This window comes from Episyrphus balteatus, chromosome 1 (assembly GCF_945859705.1).
Source record: "Episyrphus balteatus chromosome 1, idEpiBalt1.1, whole genome shotgun sequence".
In the NCBI taxonomy this organism is placed as follows: Eukaryota; Metazoa; Arthropoda; class Insecta; order Diptera; family Syrphidae; genus Episyrphus; species Episyrphus balteatus.
In genome coordinates, this window is record NC_079134.1 from 131,511,666 (window position 1) to 131,528,227 (window position 16,562).

Here is a 16,562-nt window from a genome sequence, read left to right on the forward strand (position 1 = left end):
TTTCACTGTATTTGACTGTACTATTACTCCTGCACAGACAATGATACTATAGTTGAACTTAATTCTTAAAACTATCAAATTCATCCTTGAACTAAAAAAATGTTAAAATTTTTGTGAAATCCATACGTTTGGTGTGGGTGTGGCAAAAGAATGCAAAAAGAATGCAAAAGAATGCAAAAGAATTCAAAAGAATGCAAAAGAATGCAAAAGAATTCAAAAGAATGCAAAAGAATGCAAAAGAATTCAAAAGAATGCAAAAAGAATGCAAAAGAATGCAAAAGAATGCAAAAGAATTCAAAAGAATGCAAATGAATGCAAAAGACTGCAAATGAATGCAAAAGACTGCCAAGGAATGCAAATGAATGCAAAAGACTGCCAAGGAATGCAAAGACTGCCAAAGAATGGAAAGATTGCAAAAAGAATGCAAAGACTGCATGCAGTCCCAAAAGACTGCAATCATTTGAATGCAGTCAATTGATTGGGAAAAAAAAAAGATTGCAATAATTTCATGGAAAATGATTGGTGATTGCAAAATTTGAAGTCTAAGTCTCAAATGTAAGTCAATGAATGCAATCTTTTGATTGAAGTCATTGAAGATTGCATTCAAAAAAGATTGCAATCTTTTACAACTCTGATGACTAGTAAGGAAATTAAAGTAAAGAGCCCTAGATTTTAAGTAAAATTTACCTTACGTATTGAACATTTCTTGGTTCCGTAAAGTAATTTGTACAAGAAAATTATGGTGAACAAAATAAAGTAGTATATACCTTACGAGTAGCAATATTTTCTTTACGTAGAGTAAAATAAACCTTCATCCAAAAAAGTGTATGACTCTTTTCACTTTAAGATTCTAGTAAAACATATTTTACAAATTTAACTATTCTGTGAATAAGTTTTACCTTATACTAAGGTAATAATATTACCTAATTCTAGGAATTTTCCCCTATACATAGTAATAACTCTTAATTGCTGTCATTGAAAAGTCTGCCATTTTGTCTTCCATGTGTTTTGGAAATTTTTTTTTGTCAAAGCTTTTAGGTGTCCGGGTGCGGAATAATTAATAAAGAAATACAATCTGTGTTTTTCTTTTGGAAGTGAAATGTTTTCATTACTTTTTGTGTTCCTTTATGCGTTGTTATTGGCTCCGTAATTACGGATAGCATATTTTTTTCGTGTTAGAATAATATATAGGTATCCATATGAATTAACATAATTCAATCTAATTAATTCATGAAGAATTAGATAAAAATTGGATCAAATAAAGTCAATTCCATTTTTATTGATGATGATGATATTTTCCTAAATAAAATTGTTTGTTTGCACCTTACAAAATTATAATAAACTAGGTAATTTATGTAATTATTGAAAAACATAACAGGGTCATACGTTACTTACTTCTAAATAGCTTTGAGGATTAAGTACGTGTTACCTAGTTATGCTTTTCAATAATTACAAAATTCAACTTTTTTATTTTAATTTTTGTAAGATAAATGCATACAATTTTATTTAGAAAAATGTCATCAATAAAAATGAAATTGACTTTATTTGATCCAATCTGGAACTAAATTATATACCTTACATAGAGAAGTTCAATTTACTTTAAAAATCAGTATTTTCAGCATTATAGTAAGGTAAAATATGTACCTAACTTTCTAGTAATTTCTATTAGAAAGTCATACAAAAAAAGGCTTTACTGTAAAGTTAATCCTAAGCTATAAATTTACTAGAAAAGTAAGGTGAATTCCATTTTATTGGGGAGTCATCCCTATTTAAACTTTACATTAAAGTTAAATATACCAGAAATAAGGTAGTTCATACCTTATTTTTTCTCCGTGTAGCTAACGAAGGCAACTTCAACTTCAGCACTTTTCAAAGATTCTTAATCAATACCAACCTGTATCCCAATCAATATAAAGCCTGTTACAAAAGCAAAACTCGCTATATTCATTTTTTTTTTTTTTTCAAAAATGAGCTTTTGATGCACATTTATAGAGTATGTATCGTTGGACAGTTTTGCAAACTAGTTTTGTAGAAAAATTCAAATTAAATATTGGGCTTAATTACTAGCCCCATATACCTAAGACTTGAAATGTTTTTTTCGGTTTTCTCAAAATTAATGGTTATGGATATAGTGAGTTTTGCTTTTCATCTACTTTATTGTTTCCTTGAAAAAAAAAAACTGGGCTATAAAGAAAATATGCGACAAATTCAGAAATAATTCTTTCGTTTCTCAATTAATATGAAGCAAACGTTTGAGCGGTGTAGCGTCTCTCCCCAGGCCTCGCATTTTATCACTTTTCCAGGATATTGTAAGTTATCATGGATTTTGTCAAGGGCTTTTATACAGTATGTACCAAAAGTAACAGCCCAAATGGATTTTCTAGCAAGACCATCATACAGAATGTGGTTACCTGTTCATCGCGATTTCTGCCGGTTTTCGACTAAATGAACGTACTCTGCAGACTCTTTTTTGTTGAATTCAAATTGTTATATCTTTCGGAAAATATTTTTCTACTCAAAGACTGACTTTGCTTTATGGTAAGGTTAAGGTCAACCTGGCCTTCTCACAAATCCTATTCTAATCCCTACTTCCTATAGAGATTCAAGTTTTATGTACGACTTACGTAATATTTATAGAATTAACTTAACTGATACATCGCCGACACATCGGCGTTAAATCTGCAAAACATCGACATCGTTCATTTTGTTACTGGTTTTTCTTATTTACATAATAACAGAACTTGAACTCTCAAACTCAATCCTTTTTTGTCTAGTGTTCAAAGCTTTAAAGTTTTTTTTAAATGTTTTTATTCAAAAGACTGTTTCTGTGTGTTCAGAAATCAGAACGCGACCATCAGAGGCGTACGTTGAGTTGCCGGGGCCCCGGGACAATATTAATTTTAAGGGGCCATTTCGATATAGACATTTTTTTTAAAAAGGATATGTATACGCCTTTCTCTTTTTTTGGGGGCGCCAGAAGTATTATTTGTTGGTCGCTTAGATTATTTTATATATATATATTATATACTTTATATATTTTTTCTACTTTATTTATAATAACAGTTTCCTTCTCTGCATTGTCTCCAGTCAGGGTCCTAGCGTCAGTTGGGGCCCCGGGGCACCGCCCCGCTTGGCCCAATGGTGTGTACGCTTCTGGCGACCATTATTAACATGCTTGTGAGTTCCGTTCAGAGCTCTGAACGTTTAAAAAATTGATTCCGTTTGATTTGATAAATAAAAACGAAAATCGTATTAAGAAAATATGTTTCATTTTGTTGATAAATTTGTCTGTTTTGTGGTACCTAAAAATTGAATTCAACTTAGGTTTTTGGGTTTTAAACAGATAAGACATAAATATTTTGTTCTTTAAATACAGTAGATCGTATTTATGTCCAACAAAAATACATCGGGAAAACATCGATGTATCGAAAATAGAACCGATGTTTTTTTAACATCGATGTTGTAAATAAAACATAGATGTATTCAAACATCGATGTTTTTTTAACGATGTTGCATGTTGCATCCCTAGCCCTATTTTGGTTCTGTGAATAAGTGAAAAGATTTTCACTTTTTCACTGTTAAACTAATTGGTAATTGGTGCAAGCAAAATTTACTACCGCTCAATATAAAAAATGTTATGTTTTCACAGCTCATCGTATTTTGACCCCAATGTTGCACAACTACCATATTTTTAATGAGATTCTTGATCGCAAGTCTGAGATTCGCGGTCTTGGAGTCATTTTTGATTCAAAGTTGACATTTTTCTTACACTTAGATTTGATTATTGCAAAGGCCAACTCTATGCTTGGTTTTGTAAAGCGATACTGCGATGAGTTTACAAATCCTTATGCTTTAAAATCAGTTTATATGTCTTTACTTCGTCCAATTCTAGAGTACTGTTCAATTGTTTCGTGCCCTTCGATTGGTATCTATCGGATCGAAAGAGTTCAAAAAGCATTCACTGTTCAGTGCTTGTTGTTTGTTCATGATGTTTTTTCCTCATCGAATTAAAAGTTTGATTTTTTTTCAAATTTTTGAAATATATGTTCCAGAAAGAAGAATGCGTTAACGTTCTTAATGTCCCTAGACATAGATTTAACTATGGTTGTAATGAATCTTTCACTAGATGCATTAAGCATTATAATAACTACTGTAATGAAATAGATTTGGCAATGAATAGAAATGATTATAAAGCAAAAATATTGTATTTATTGAATTAATTAAGCTTTTAATGAAATTTGTAAGTTGTCTGTAAGATTTATAAATCCGTAGATGAATAAAGAATAAATAAATAAACTGATTCTACACATGGAAACTGCTAAAAAACCTAGTTTCCTGTATAAAATAATTCTTCAATTTGTATAAAATTACCCTTAATTTGTTCAAAGAACCAAAATAAAACCCCAAAAATGTTGGAAATAATATTAAATCGAAAATTAAATTGAATTTAAAGCCAAAGTTGCTTTCTTATTTTGTAAAATATCCTTAAATTTCCTTTAAAAAATGTTATAACGGCCATTCCAAAGTAACGGAGAAGACATATTTCCAGTTTATCTCGTTGACAAAGCAATCTTTTTTCTTGAAACATGGTAGGTCTTAAGGGCTGATGTTCTAGAAGTTTCACGAAAAACTAATTAAACGTAACCAAACTATTTACAGATAAATCGGTAACGGAGAAGACGCGTACAATTCTTCTCCGTTACCGCCTTTGTCTGTTAATAATTTAGCTATTTTGAATTTAGTTTTTCTTGAAGTATTGCTTCTTCACCGAGATAAACTGAATATTAAGCGTGAAAATGTCCTAAAAATGCAAATGGAATGGCCGATAAGCAGTTTCGTCTATCAATATTAGTCTTTCAAAGGTACCCAGTTACTAACTTGCCCAATCCGATGTTCTTACTATGGATTATGGTCAAGCAAGCAACTATAAATTGATAACTAAATTACATTTTCCCATCTTCAACAGAACAAAAAATCTATAGTTAATTGTTTAAAAGGCCTTCCTCCAAAATGAATATTTTTATTTTTTTTATCTCATTACAAAAAAAATGTATTAATTAAAAACAAAACCAGACAAACACTGTCCGTTTTAAATTTAATCCTTTTCGGCAATTTTCGTTAAATGATCTTCAATTTCCTTCTCATCCAAGGTTCTAAAGTCTGGATTGTCTTTGCTGACAATACCAACTTCAATGCCATTTGGTTTGAAGTCAACGGCAAGAACAGTCGACAAACAAGTAATTGCCAATTGGATGGTTTTCTCTTCGGACAAATCTTTCTTGTATTTCTTCTCCAGGAAGCTATTGGCTTCAGTTTGTTTAACACCTACAGAAACAGCCCGGAAGCCGCAGTAATAGCCGGCCGGATCAGTTTTGTAAACGCATGGACCATTTTCATCATCGTAAGCAATCAAAATCATGCCTGTATAAAGGAATTGAACTAAATTTGGAAAAAGTGGGATAGAATTATGTTGGAACTTACTGCATCCAAGTGGCCTCATCTCGGCATTTTGGGTGTATACCTGATTGATGTCAGCAATTCTGCGACAAAGCACATCGACAGGCATATCGTAGCCGTATTTATAACGCCAATTAGCAGCCTCATATCGAGCTCTTTGAACTTGAGAGCGACTATCGGCTAAGAAATTTAAGATTTTCCAATGGAATCAAATGAATATACACAATTTTAACTTACCTATTCTTCCAGTCATAACAACACCAATTTGTTTGGTAATTCTAAAAATGTGGGTAACAGTGCTGGGATCAATGAGCTTCTCTGTGACTTTTTTTTGTGTAGCTATGACGGCACAGTCTCCACTTTTAATTGCCACCGAAGTGATACCTTCTTGATTGATTGACTTGAAGGCATATTCTTAGCACATAAAAAATATTAAAAATTTGATCAATTTATTTTTTATTGGAACAAAGAGACTTTTTGCATACTCACCAACTTGATACAAGCGGCCTTCTGGCGAAAAGATGGTAATAACCCTGTCAAAGCCGGCTGAACTTCCACGAGACATTATGGAGATTTATGAATGTTATGAATTGATAGCTATATTAAAAACAATTAATTGTTATTTATATTTGGTAGATTTAATATTTTTTCTCACGTTTTTACAAGAAATTTGTAATAAAATTTGCAACACGATTTGAGGCGATGGATGAGTTTTTAAAACAAAATTTCGCAAAGTGACAGCCAAATTCACAGAGTCATGTCGATTCGTTTGAGGAGATGTCAAAAATTAAGGTGTGTTTGTTTCAAATTTTGTTGGTGAAGAAGCGGATGTAATGCGTTCGGGAATACAACTTTTTGTGGTATGTAAAATTTTAACAGGAGGTTTGTTTTTTATTAACACCGGGCTAAACTAAACTTAACTGGAGAAAAAAGTACATCAAGGCTTTACCGAATATCTTGAAAGCACTGCATATTGAAGGCTTGGCCACACCGGAGGGTATGCGGTAGAGGTACGGGTAGCGGTAACGATATTTATATGAAAAAAATTCCACATCTGAACGTTGATATGTCAGTTTGGAATTTTTTTCATACAAGTACCGTTACCTCTACCCGTACCGCTACCGCATACCCTCCGGTGTGGCCAAGCCTTGAATGTTCCGAAATCAACAGGCACACAAAAATTAAAGAGTTGTCATTATATTTCACTTTCGGGTTTTTCTTGTATTTTTCTTTTATGTTTTACAAATAGATACAAAATTGTATGCTAGCAAAACTAGTTAAATACATTTTGTCATTCCAAACTCAATATAAGTTCAAGTGACCTCAACTCCAAAAATTTATAAAGCGTTTCGCCCAGGTACGACAGTGGGCTCATCAGTTAGATCTGTAGTACCCTTACTAAAATTTTTGGAGTTGAGGTCACTTGAACTTATATTGAATTATATTCAATCACTCCACTTAAAATAAAAATAATTTTAATAATTTTTTTATTATTTTTGTTATTTTTTCTTCGTTATTAGGTGTGTTTTTTTGTTTATCTATATAGATTTTGTGCAAAAAAATGACATCGAGATTTTTGAAATCGAAACAATTTACGTGTTAAAAACAACAAAAACTTTATCTGTATAGATTTTTGAAAAATCCAGATAATTATCCAGATTTTACTTTCTCTCGATAAAAACAGTAGTGCCAAGGTAGTTTAATTGTTGTGTTCATACAGAAATATCTGAAAATATTAACAAAAAAAAAAAGCGGAGAAAACGAGGTTTGAAAAAAACTCTCATAGAAAAAAATAATCAAAAATTTGTTTGACATGGTTGCATTGAAATGTTAATATCTCGAGATATACGCAATGCACTTTTCAGATAAAAGTCTTAAATGGATCCTGATAAGATTGTTGAACAGATATGTATATAAAATTACCAAAGTTTTTTCGAAAAATTAGAAATAAAAATAAAAAAGTTTTCACATTTGATTTTAAAAAAATCGAAAAAAAATTCAATATGGCTACCTTCAAACGCTTATAACACAAGAACGACGCAACTAATGTTAATGGTCATGGTCTTAAAATGTAGCTATACAGATCATTTTTGGTTTTTTGTGAAAAAAAAATTTTTTGAATCCAACATGGATGCCATGGCCATATGAAAATTTTTGTTTGCATCCAACATGGATGTAATGGCCTTTCCACTTCGGAGTTAAAATAAAAAAAAGCAAAAGCAACATTTTTGACAGACAGCTGCCAAAGTATATGTACAGTGGTGCCAAATGTTTGCATGGATTTCAAAAATCTCGATGTCGTTTTTTTGCACAAAATCTATATAGATAAACAAAAAAACACAGCTATTATTTATTATTTTTACTTTGCTATAATACCTGTCGTAATAAAACACACCTAATGACTGTCGTAATAAAACAAACAATGACAGGGTAGTAGCAGCTTTCTCGTTTGGCGTCCAGCAACCATCAACTAGATGTGATACATGAAACTTGTGTTCAGTCTTGAGTCAGGAATTTAACTTACCGATTTGGGTGAATTAATTGTGGTTCAGCTTTGGTTCAAATATAGATTTGGCTATTTTAGCATAATATTGACCTAGAACCAGTCCCTAAACTCAGCTTTACCACTGGTTCACCCAACAAACATTATCCCTTCTATAAAGCTTTACAGGAGCAACATTAACACCTGTAAAGCTATATAGGAGCAAATTTGTTAGTCGGGCAAGTTCCATAGATCTTAAAATAGTCAACCATACTTGAACCAAAGTTGAACCACAGCTAACCGCTGGTGGTTCGATTTGGAATTGTTGATGTGGGACCACAGTACACATAGCAAGGTAATATATTCCGAACTGACATTGGTCACCGAACTGACATTGGTCAATAATTTTTAAACAAATATTGAACATTTTCCACGTTGAAAAACGAAGAAAATTTGTTATTTTTTTATTTATAATTTTTTCAAATGATATTTTATAAACAAAAACAAATTTCCTGTTTACTGCGATTGAAAAATGAAAATTAAAGGCTTGGCCACACCGGAGGGTATGAGGTAGCGGTACGGGTAGCGGTAACGATATTTGTATTAAAAAAATTCCACATCTGAACGTTGATGTGTCAGTTTGGAATTTTGTTCATACAAGTACCGTTACCGCTACCCGTACCGCTACCATATACCCTCTGGTGTGGCCAAGCCTTAAAGGGTGACCTGACAGATTGGTGCCCAAATGACGGAAGATATTACCTTATTATGTGTACTGTGATGTGGGACATCCTTTTAATTCAAAAATTCGGAAAACAACACATTTCAATTTTACCATTTCCAATAAACATACATTTTTCTTAACATACAAATGAACACGCCTATTAATATCTACTAGAAAAAAGTCTCCACTCCTGCCAAAATTCAACTGTCAAATCTGACATTTCTGCAAAAAGGACGAAAACAAAAGAAAAAATCAACTATTTTCTGGTGGAGCAGTCGCACTCATCACAAAAGATTTTCCTCATTTTATTTTCCTTTTTGCATTTTCGTCTCTTACTTATGGATTTTCCACCTGCAAATCACCATCACCACATGAAAATCAAGTTGTAAACACTTGTTTCTATCTCTGCCACTCTTGCACATGAATAAAGAGGTAAGCACAAATATACTACTTTTTTTTTGTATCTTCTCTCGTTTTCTGTAGTTCGAATCCCCAGGAAGGGGGATTCTGTTCCACCTCCCTGTTAAAGAATTTTCCATCATACATACGAAGGAGAAGAAAAATCGGAAAATTTTCGCTCCCGCAGTTTGTGTGACAGTGAATAAATATTTTGCTTAAAAAAAAAGTAATCCTTTCTTGATAAAAATTTAATTCAAAATATTTATAAACAATCGACAAAAGTTGAATTAAAAAATCAAAGGATTTAAATTTCAATTTTCCTTAGAAATAAGAAAAAATACTCGAAAGAAAAACCTTCCCGATATCATTTTTTTCAAACGGGGGTTGGTCGAACGCCGATGATTTTCCGACAGCCATTTAAATTGTTTTTCCTGTGTCATGTCTTTGGAGGATCCATTTTTTGTTGTTAAAGAGTGCGTCTTAAGTTTTTCTCAAGTCTTGCATTTTTTCCTTAAACATATTTTAATGATTAACTTTTTTAAAAAAACTTAAATTTTCTTTTTTTTTTTTAATTAACAGCGAAGTGTTTAAGGCTTTGAACAAGACTCGGGGATTATATTTGCGTTGGCGTGAGTTGGGTGAATCGAGTGCTGCTGAAGTCGAATGGACCACCACAGAACTACGCAATTCATTAAGGAGCATTGAATGGGATCTAGAGGATTTGGAAGACACAATTAATATCCTTTTTCAAATTGAATTATTTAATTTCTTTTTTTTATAATTTTTCAAAAGGGTAGACTTTTTGGCACGGTTTTCATATTGCCAATGAGTTTGGCTGGAAAAATCAATGACCTGTTCTTTATGCTTCCTCTTTTACTTTTTTTTTTGTTTTTTATCTTCCTAACTTTTTCTAACCCGTTTTTCTCACTTGACAAATATTTAACTAAAAAAAAAGAGTAAAAAACATCCTGTTTAAAAAAAATTCTAGTTAAACCCCATTTAACTAAATATTTGTTAAACTGTAAAATTCAGTTTACCATATATGCAAAATAGTTAAATGTATTATATATTTAACCATCCTTGACTGTTTCAATGTTTTGTCAATAACTTAATATTCCTCTGCAATCGATGACCTTTTGAGTATGTAAAACTAAAATTTACCTACTCATTTCCATACTTCTTAAATCAAAATACTAGAAGGGATAATACCGCAACGGATGGCTGACTTTTTTTTTTTTCTATATTCAACAGTTACTGCGGGTTACTGAAAGTGCCATGAACATAGAAGTAAACAATCAATAATTGTAAAGGCTTTTTTAGCTTTGCTCAAAGAGCATTTTTATTTATATCTTGATTCTTAAGTTTTTTAGCGTTTATTTGACCATATCACGAATTTTATAATAGTCAGTAGTATTCAAAATTGCGAAAGTATGGTAATGCTAATTAGTATGAATTCCACATGTATTAGACTACGTATTACGATGGATTCTATGATGACTATTTTCGATTTTATGCTATGTCGTAATTTTTTTATTTTATTTTATATTTTATTCTCCTTAACGAATTAAACTGTTTTGAAAAACACTATGAGCTTTTAATACTCTGCAGGGCTGCCAGAAATCATGATTTAGCATGATTTTCAGGTTTTTTGAACTAATATCATGTTTTAATGTTTTCGTGCCCAAAATCATGTTTTTTTTTTCAATCCAAGAGAAAAATCTTTATAATCTTTTTGTAAACCAACAATCTTTTTCACTAGGTGAACTGTAATTTTTAAAAAGTTATTCAATACCTACATGAAGTATGTATATATGAAATTAACCTTAAATAAGTACAAATTATAAACTTATTTATGTTTTCAAGTTTTATTCCCGCCATTTTTGTAATTTAAGTTATAACTACAATGGCTACCTTTTGAAAAAAAGTGGGAAAATTACAAAAGCAAATAACTATTTTTTCCTACAAAGGGCAATTTTTCCCGAAAAAAAAACTATAAACGTTTTGAAGTCAAGATTTAAGAATTCTGCATTAAAAAATGAGTTTGAAAATTTTCACTTTAAGAATTTTTGCAAAAAGTACCCTGTGTAGTTATACCTTTGATACTTTATTAATACTATTTTCTAAAATGAACTCGAAATAATTTGTTTTTTCCCCCCTAGTGGTAATAAAACAACCTAGACGTTGTTCGTTTTCTTTCAAATTTTGTTTTTTTTTTTATAAATCATGTTTTTTTAAATGAAATCATGTTTTTTATCATGTTTTTTTTTAAATTTCAAAATGGCAGCACTGATACTCTGTTTTGTTTGTTATTTCGTCAAACAACGAATTAACGGTTTTAATTCGTAAGAAAAATTGCCCACAAACAGAAACAAAAACAAATAAATCACTGTCCTCCTCATAAAGCACGGGTTTAGCAAAGCAGCATTGAGCAAATCGGTCGCCACAGTGGGGAAGTTTGATCTTAACTTCAAAAAAAAAAAAATCCCATGTTCAATGGAACGCTTTTGAAGTTTTTGATAGAGTAAATGTACCCGATGTTATTAAACAACAAACAGGCACCTAGCCTTCGCTCAAACCGTACAATTTTCCTGATAGTTACAGATAGAGCTGCGTTTGCATAAAATCTTGATGAAGATATAAACTTTTTGATTACCGCATATCGCTAACATTTCAGTCCATTTTCACACGATAGATTTCAGACGCATTCCAATTGACAGAAAGTTCGTGGACCGCGTGCGATCGTAATGACGATTTGAATGAAATTTACCATTACGAACGGATTCCGTGATTGTTTTTTTGGGAATCGTAGCAAATTCCCAATACGATTGGAATTAGTGATTCCAATATGATTTTGTTAAATCTCACGCAAAAAAAAAAACCTTTTTTAATTTTTGGATAACGTTAAAAAGTTGTGAGATTTTAAATAGTTTCTCTTTTTTATTTATTTTTTATTATGTGAAAACCTCGGAACTCTACTTTTTACTGAATATCACATTTGAATATCTTGTTATAGAAAATTGTCAATATTCACTATTTATTTGTTAGATACTTTTGTCTCTAATGTAAAATTTGAAATTTGTGAATTACGAGATTTAATACCCGAATACATATTTTTAAAATATGAAATGAAATCGATATATTATCACAAGTGAACGGATGATTTGGTAAAATTTATGTTTAAGAAATGGCAATTATTTTCGGTTAATCATTAATCTATTACCGAAAGCCCATTTGGAAATCTTTTATAGGCAAGCATCATCTTTAAAGGTTTTAGTCACAAAAAGCTAATTTTACAGGGGACGATTTTTAAGTTTCAAATTGATTGAAAGTGATATTTTTTTGCTCGTCGTCGGTAATTCAAGTTATGTTTTTTTATAAAGTTTGTTTTTTTCCTTTTGAAGAAAACATACAAACTTACTTCATTAGTAAATACATACTATTTTTTAACATTTTTAAAAACTAAAAACCCAAATTTGGACATAGAACAATTCCTATACAAGTACGCACTTTTTTCCTTTTATAAAAAAGAGGAAATTGAGGAAATGAAGCAAACGTAGTTATACTCGTATAAATTGAATTAAATAAATTGTAACTACATCTTCACCAATTATATTGGCTCTAACAGATAGAATTTTATTTCAGAAGCGACTTTCAAATCCAATTTGGTGCAAGTTTAATAAAGTCGTTAGTTAAAAAATTCGATACTTTTATAAGCTACAAAACCATTATATTGGTCATTTTGTTCTAGAAAGTTGAAAGCATCTTTTTTACCGATTTCGAACGCGAGCAACGTATTCCTAATTTTCCGTAAAATTTAATTTAAATCAGAGGCAATTCTTGTTTTTATTAACACAGTTTTCATAGTGCTACACGACTTCAAATAAATATTAAAATAAACATTTATTTTTCCTTAACTTGTAACAATAATTTTTTTCTCCAACACGTATCGTAGAAAAGAATCCGAACAAGTTTCGTATTGATAACAGAGAATTATCCAGCCGACGTCACTTCATAGATGCGACTCGCGATGAAGTCAAATCCATGAAGGAGAAGATGAGCCTTAACCGGAATAGGGACAGAGATATAACAGCACGTCAGCCATTATTAGACGAACAGCAAAACGAAAAGAACATCTCATTAACAAACAATTCAACAGCAACATCTGTCGTTGGAGGAGTATTGGGTAATAGTGTTAGTGGTAATATAGCAAGTACTATAGCCGGCACCATGGCATCTCGACACAGTGGAACAAAATATTCCAAATTGGAAAATACTCTCGATAGTCCGGGTCATTATGCTACGCTTGACAGTCCGGGTCATAAGTTTGTAGGAGAAACTGTATCAATTCAGCAGCGTATGATGCAGGGACAAGATGAACAGTTGGATATGATAAGCGATTCGATTGGAACATTGAAGACTGTATCACGTCAAATTGGTGTTGAGTTAGATGAGCAAGCAGTGTAAGTAAATTATAAAATTTAATATACAAGTATTGTAGTTAAATTGACTGTTTTCTTTTCATTAATAGAATGCTCGATGATTTTGGAAATGAATTTGACACAACTGAATCTAAATTAGATTCAACCATGAAGAAAGTTGCCAAAGTTCTCCACATGAATAATGGTAAGCTAATAAATTGTATTTGAGACAGTATTTATTTCTTCTAGTGGGGGAGTTAATCGAAAGTAGAATTTTGTCAAAATTCACAACTCGGAAAGTGAAAAGATTTTTTTTTCAAATATTGTTCACTTGGAACTGATTATTCGGAAAGAATAGGGTTTTCCACTATTTTCATTCATAACCTAGGCTAAAACGTAGCTTACAAACTATTACTTTTCGAGTATTCTCATTAAGCTTCTTTTATCTTTTAAAAAATCAGCACTTTACAAATTCAGTTCTAAGAGGATACAAATAGTGGAGTAACTAAAGCTCAGTAAATATAATATTAGGGAACTTGGCCGAACAGCTCCGATTTCGTTTCGATGATCTTTTTTTTTCAAACGTCATCGTCAGCAGTTAAAAATAAAATAAAAAATTGCCACTGTTGCCGTATTATTTTTTAAAATTTAAATGAGGATTTTTGTTCACAAAAAAAAAATTCTTTAAATTTTATAAATTAAATGATATTAAATGATTGTGTAAGTTTTTTTGAATGAAGCATATTCCTATTTTTCAAATTAAAAAAAAAAATTATTGAAAAAATTTCAACAATACTTTTTCAAAATTATTCTTTATAAAATATGAATTTATTTTTCGAAATTTCTTGGGCGACAAAACGGTCTAACCCCAATAACTTCGTTTTGAGAAAAAAATCATGTTTTCAAGGTTTCTTTTTTAATAATTTATTTAGTTCGTAATTTTTTTTAGTTAGGAGTGTTGGCTATACTTTTGGGCTAAGGTCTCATATTTTTTTTTATTCCGAAACTACATTTGTTACATATATGTAGTTTAGGCAATTTTGTCTGTGAAGCCTAAAAGGCTTCCACAAGAGACTAGAGTGACAAGAGTTTTTGGCTCTAGTTTTAACTCTAATAATTAAATAATTAATATTGTGAATCAGGCATTTGGCTTTGGTTGAAAGTGTTTTTTTTTAGGTGGAAAAGCATAGGTAATAACTGCCGAAAATCGTACTCGATTGAAATTTCGTAATTCTAGGAACGATACGTTTTTTTTCCTAGCAAGGAAAATATGGGAAATAGAAACAATTTTGCCAAATAATGGTTGTGTTGATATTCTCGTCATTTTCATCTTTCCAAATAATATATATTTCTTTTTCTATATCAATGCAAAAATCTTAATTGCTTCTTTTATTTTCAGATAAACGACAGTGGGCTGCTATAATTTTCCTTTCATCACTTTTAATTATTGTGATACTTTTATTTATAATATTGTAAATCAATAACGAATTACACACTAATCTTGTTGTTAGCCATTTTGTTTTTATTTATTTGTTTAATCTATTTTTAAAGATTATTTTCATTGTTTAATGATTCTTTTTTTTTATATTAGGATAAAATCTAATGGTAGTGTGATCTTATATAGTAAACCACAACGTACAAGTACTTACTCTATTAATGGCATTTCGGCATTCCTTTTTCATACATAATTCGATGTTTTTTTTTTACTTAAATTTTTCTTGCATTTTTAAATTAAAATAATAAATAAAAGTAATTAAGATTCTTATAACAAAACAAAAAAAATTATATATATTTAGAACAAAAAAATATTATTCTCCGCAGACAACTGTACATATTTTACAATTAAAAAAAAAAAAGAAAAAAAGTTTATTCATTTTACTAAATTATTATGTATGTATGTACAAGAAAAAAAAATTCTTCTCAAGAAGTAGGAACAATTTATAGATCAGAGTCGATAAGGTCAAAAAAAATTATAAGTAAATGACTCCATTATAAAAAGAAAACAAAAATAGTTTTTATTTCTACTTAACTGGAAAACTGTTTAAAATTGTAATGTAAAAAAAAAAATACTGTATCGTTTATAGGGAAACATACAATGAAAATAAATATTATCAAAAAAAAAAATAAAAATATTAAAAAATACGAAAACCAAATTATTAGACTATTTAAAATTATATACACGATAGACGTATTTAAAGAAATGGAAATATATATCTTATAACGTAATGCTATGCATGTTTTTAATATCAAATGTTGCATTCGGTTGGACATATATATATGTATGTATATTAAATTTGTAAAGCTAATCTTTGTTCATTTGGAATTGACAGAAAACAGCAGCCTGACTGCAGAAATGGAAATATACGAAAATTGAAAGCTTTTGTTATTAAGTATCTACAAGAACATTATGGACAAACTTTTAAGTTAACCACAGACGCGGTTTAAAGTATCAATTATAGGAAATTTATTGTAGATAAACAGATAATAGAAACTAAAAAATCAGGGCCTTGGGCATCTTTTGTGTTTTTGAAAATCGTCTGCGGAAAGCAAAATTGTTCTAAATCCATATAGATTATAGATTCTGTCAAAAATCTCACTGATCTTCTCCTGAGCACTATGAGCTCACGAGAAACCAAGGCCTAGGAACATACAACTCTCAACCTTTGCTATGCACGCAATCTGAAAAGATGGAGGGGATCTAAAACTACCTGTCGGATTGACAAAGGTGGTTGGACTAAATTCAAACCCAGAAGATCGAATTTGAAAGCTAAAATGAAAAGGCGGAATTTCCAATACCAGACTCTCCATTTCAAAGTTCACAAAGGTGCTTAACGGTGTCCTGTTGGTGGAACTTGTAAACAAATCGGTATCGACAGACCAACATAATTTGTCGTATTATGGAGCAGCCACAAGAAGTAAACCATCAAAATGCGAACAAAATGCTCAAAAAATCAAATCAGGCCGATCTGGTGGGCTACAGGAAGAAATTTTAAAGCATTATGTAGAGGATCTGGAAAATAGCATTTGTCAGCTCCTTTGCATAATTATGCTTCCTTTGAAATAGTTTTTTTTTCCGTTGAAA

General features: G+C 30.8%; 2 protein-coding genes across 4 annotated transcripts; one reads left to right on the forward strand and one right to left on the reverse strand.

Moving 5' to 3' along the window:
• Window positions 1-4,982: 4,982 nt before the first annotated feature.
• LOC129921283 (proteasome subunit alpha type-6-like) lies at window positions 4,983-6,251 on the reverse strand. The gene is made up of 5 exons (XM_056003032.1): window positions 6,113-6,251; window positions 5,947-6,054; window positions 5,695-5,871; window positions 5,482-5,637; window positions 4,983-5,421 (listed from the first exon to the last, which is right to left on the reverse strand). Exons 2-5 carry the CDS (start codon window positions 6,020-6,022, stop codon window positions 5,096-5,098), a joined length of 735 nt encoding a protein of 244 aa, XP_055859007.1. The 5' UTR covers window positions 6,023-6,054; window positions 6,113-6,251; the 3' UTR covers window positions 4,983-5,095.
• A 2,628-nt stretch (window positions 6,252-8,879) lies between these two features.
• Window positions 8,880-14,990, forward strand: LOC129906114 (syntaxin-6). 3 transcript variants are annotated; one of them, XM_055981752.1, is made up of 5 exons: window positions 8,880-9,095; window positions 9,642-9,799; window positions 13,006-13,522; window positions 13,591-13,685; window positions 14,880-14,990. In XM_055981752.1, the coding sequence occupies exons 3-5, from the start codon at window positions 13,104-13,106 to the stop codon at window positions 14,954-14,956; spliced, it is 591 nt and encodes a 196-aa protein (XP_055837727.1). In that variant the 5' UTR covers window positions 8,880-9,095; window positions 9,642-9,799; window positions 13,006-13,103; the 3' UTR covers window positions 14,957-14,990. The 3 variants fall into 3 exon arrangements, with proteins under 3 accessions (XP_055837727.1, XP_055837728.1, XP_055837726.1); XM_055981751.1 differs by lacking the exon at window positions 8,880-9,095 and adding an exon at window positions 9,200-9,535; XM_055981753.1 differs by lacking the exon at window positions 9,642-9,799 and having other exon boundaries at window positions 13,015-13,522.
• The last annotated feature ends 1,572 nt before the right edge of the window (window positions 14,991-16,562 follow it).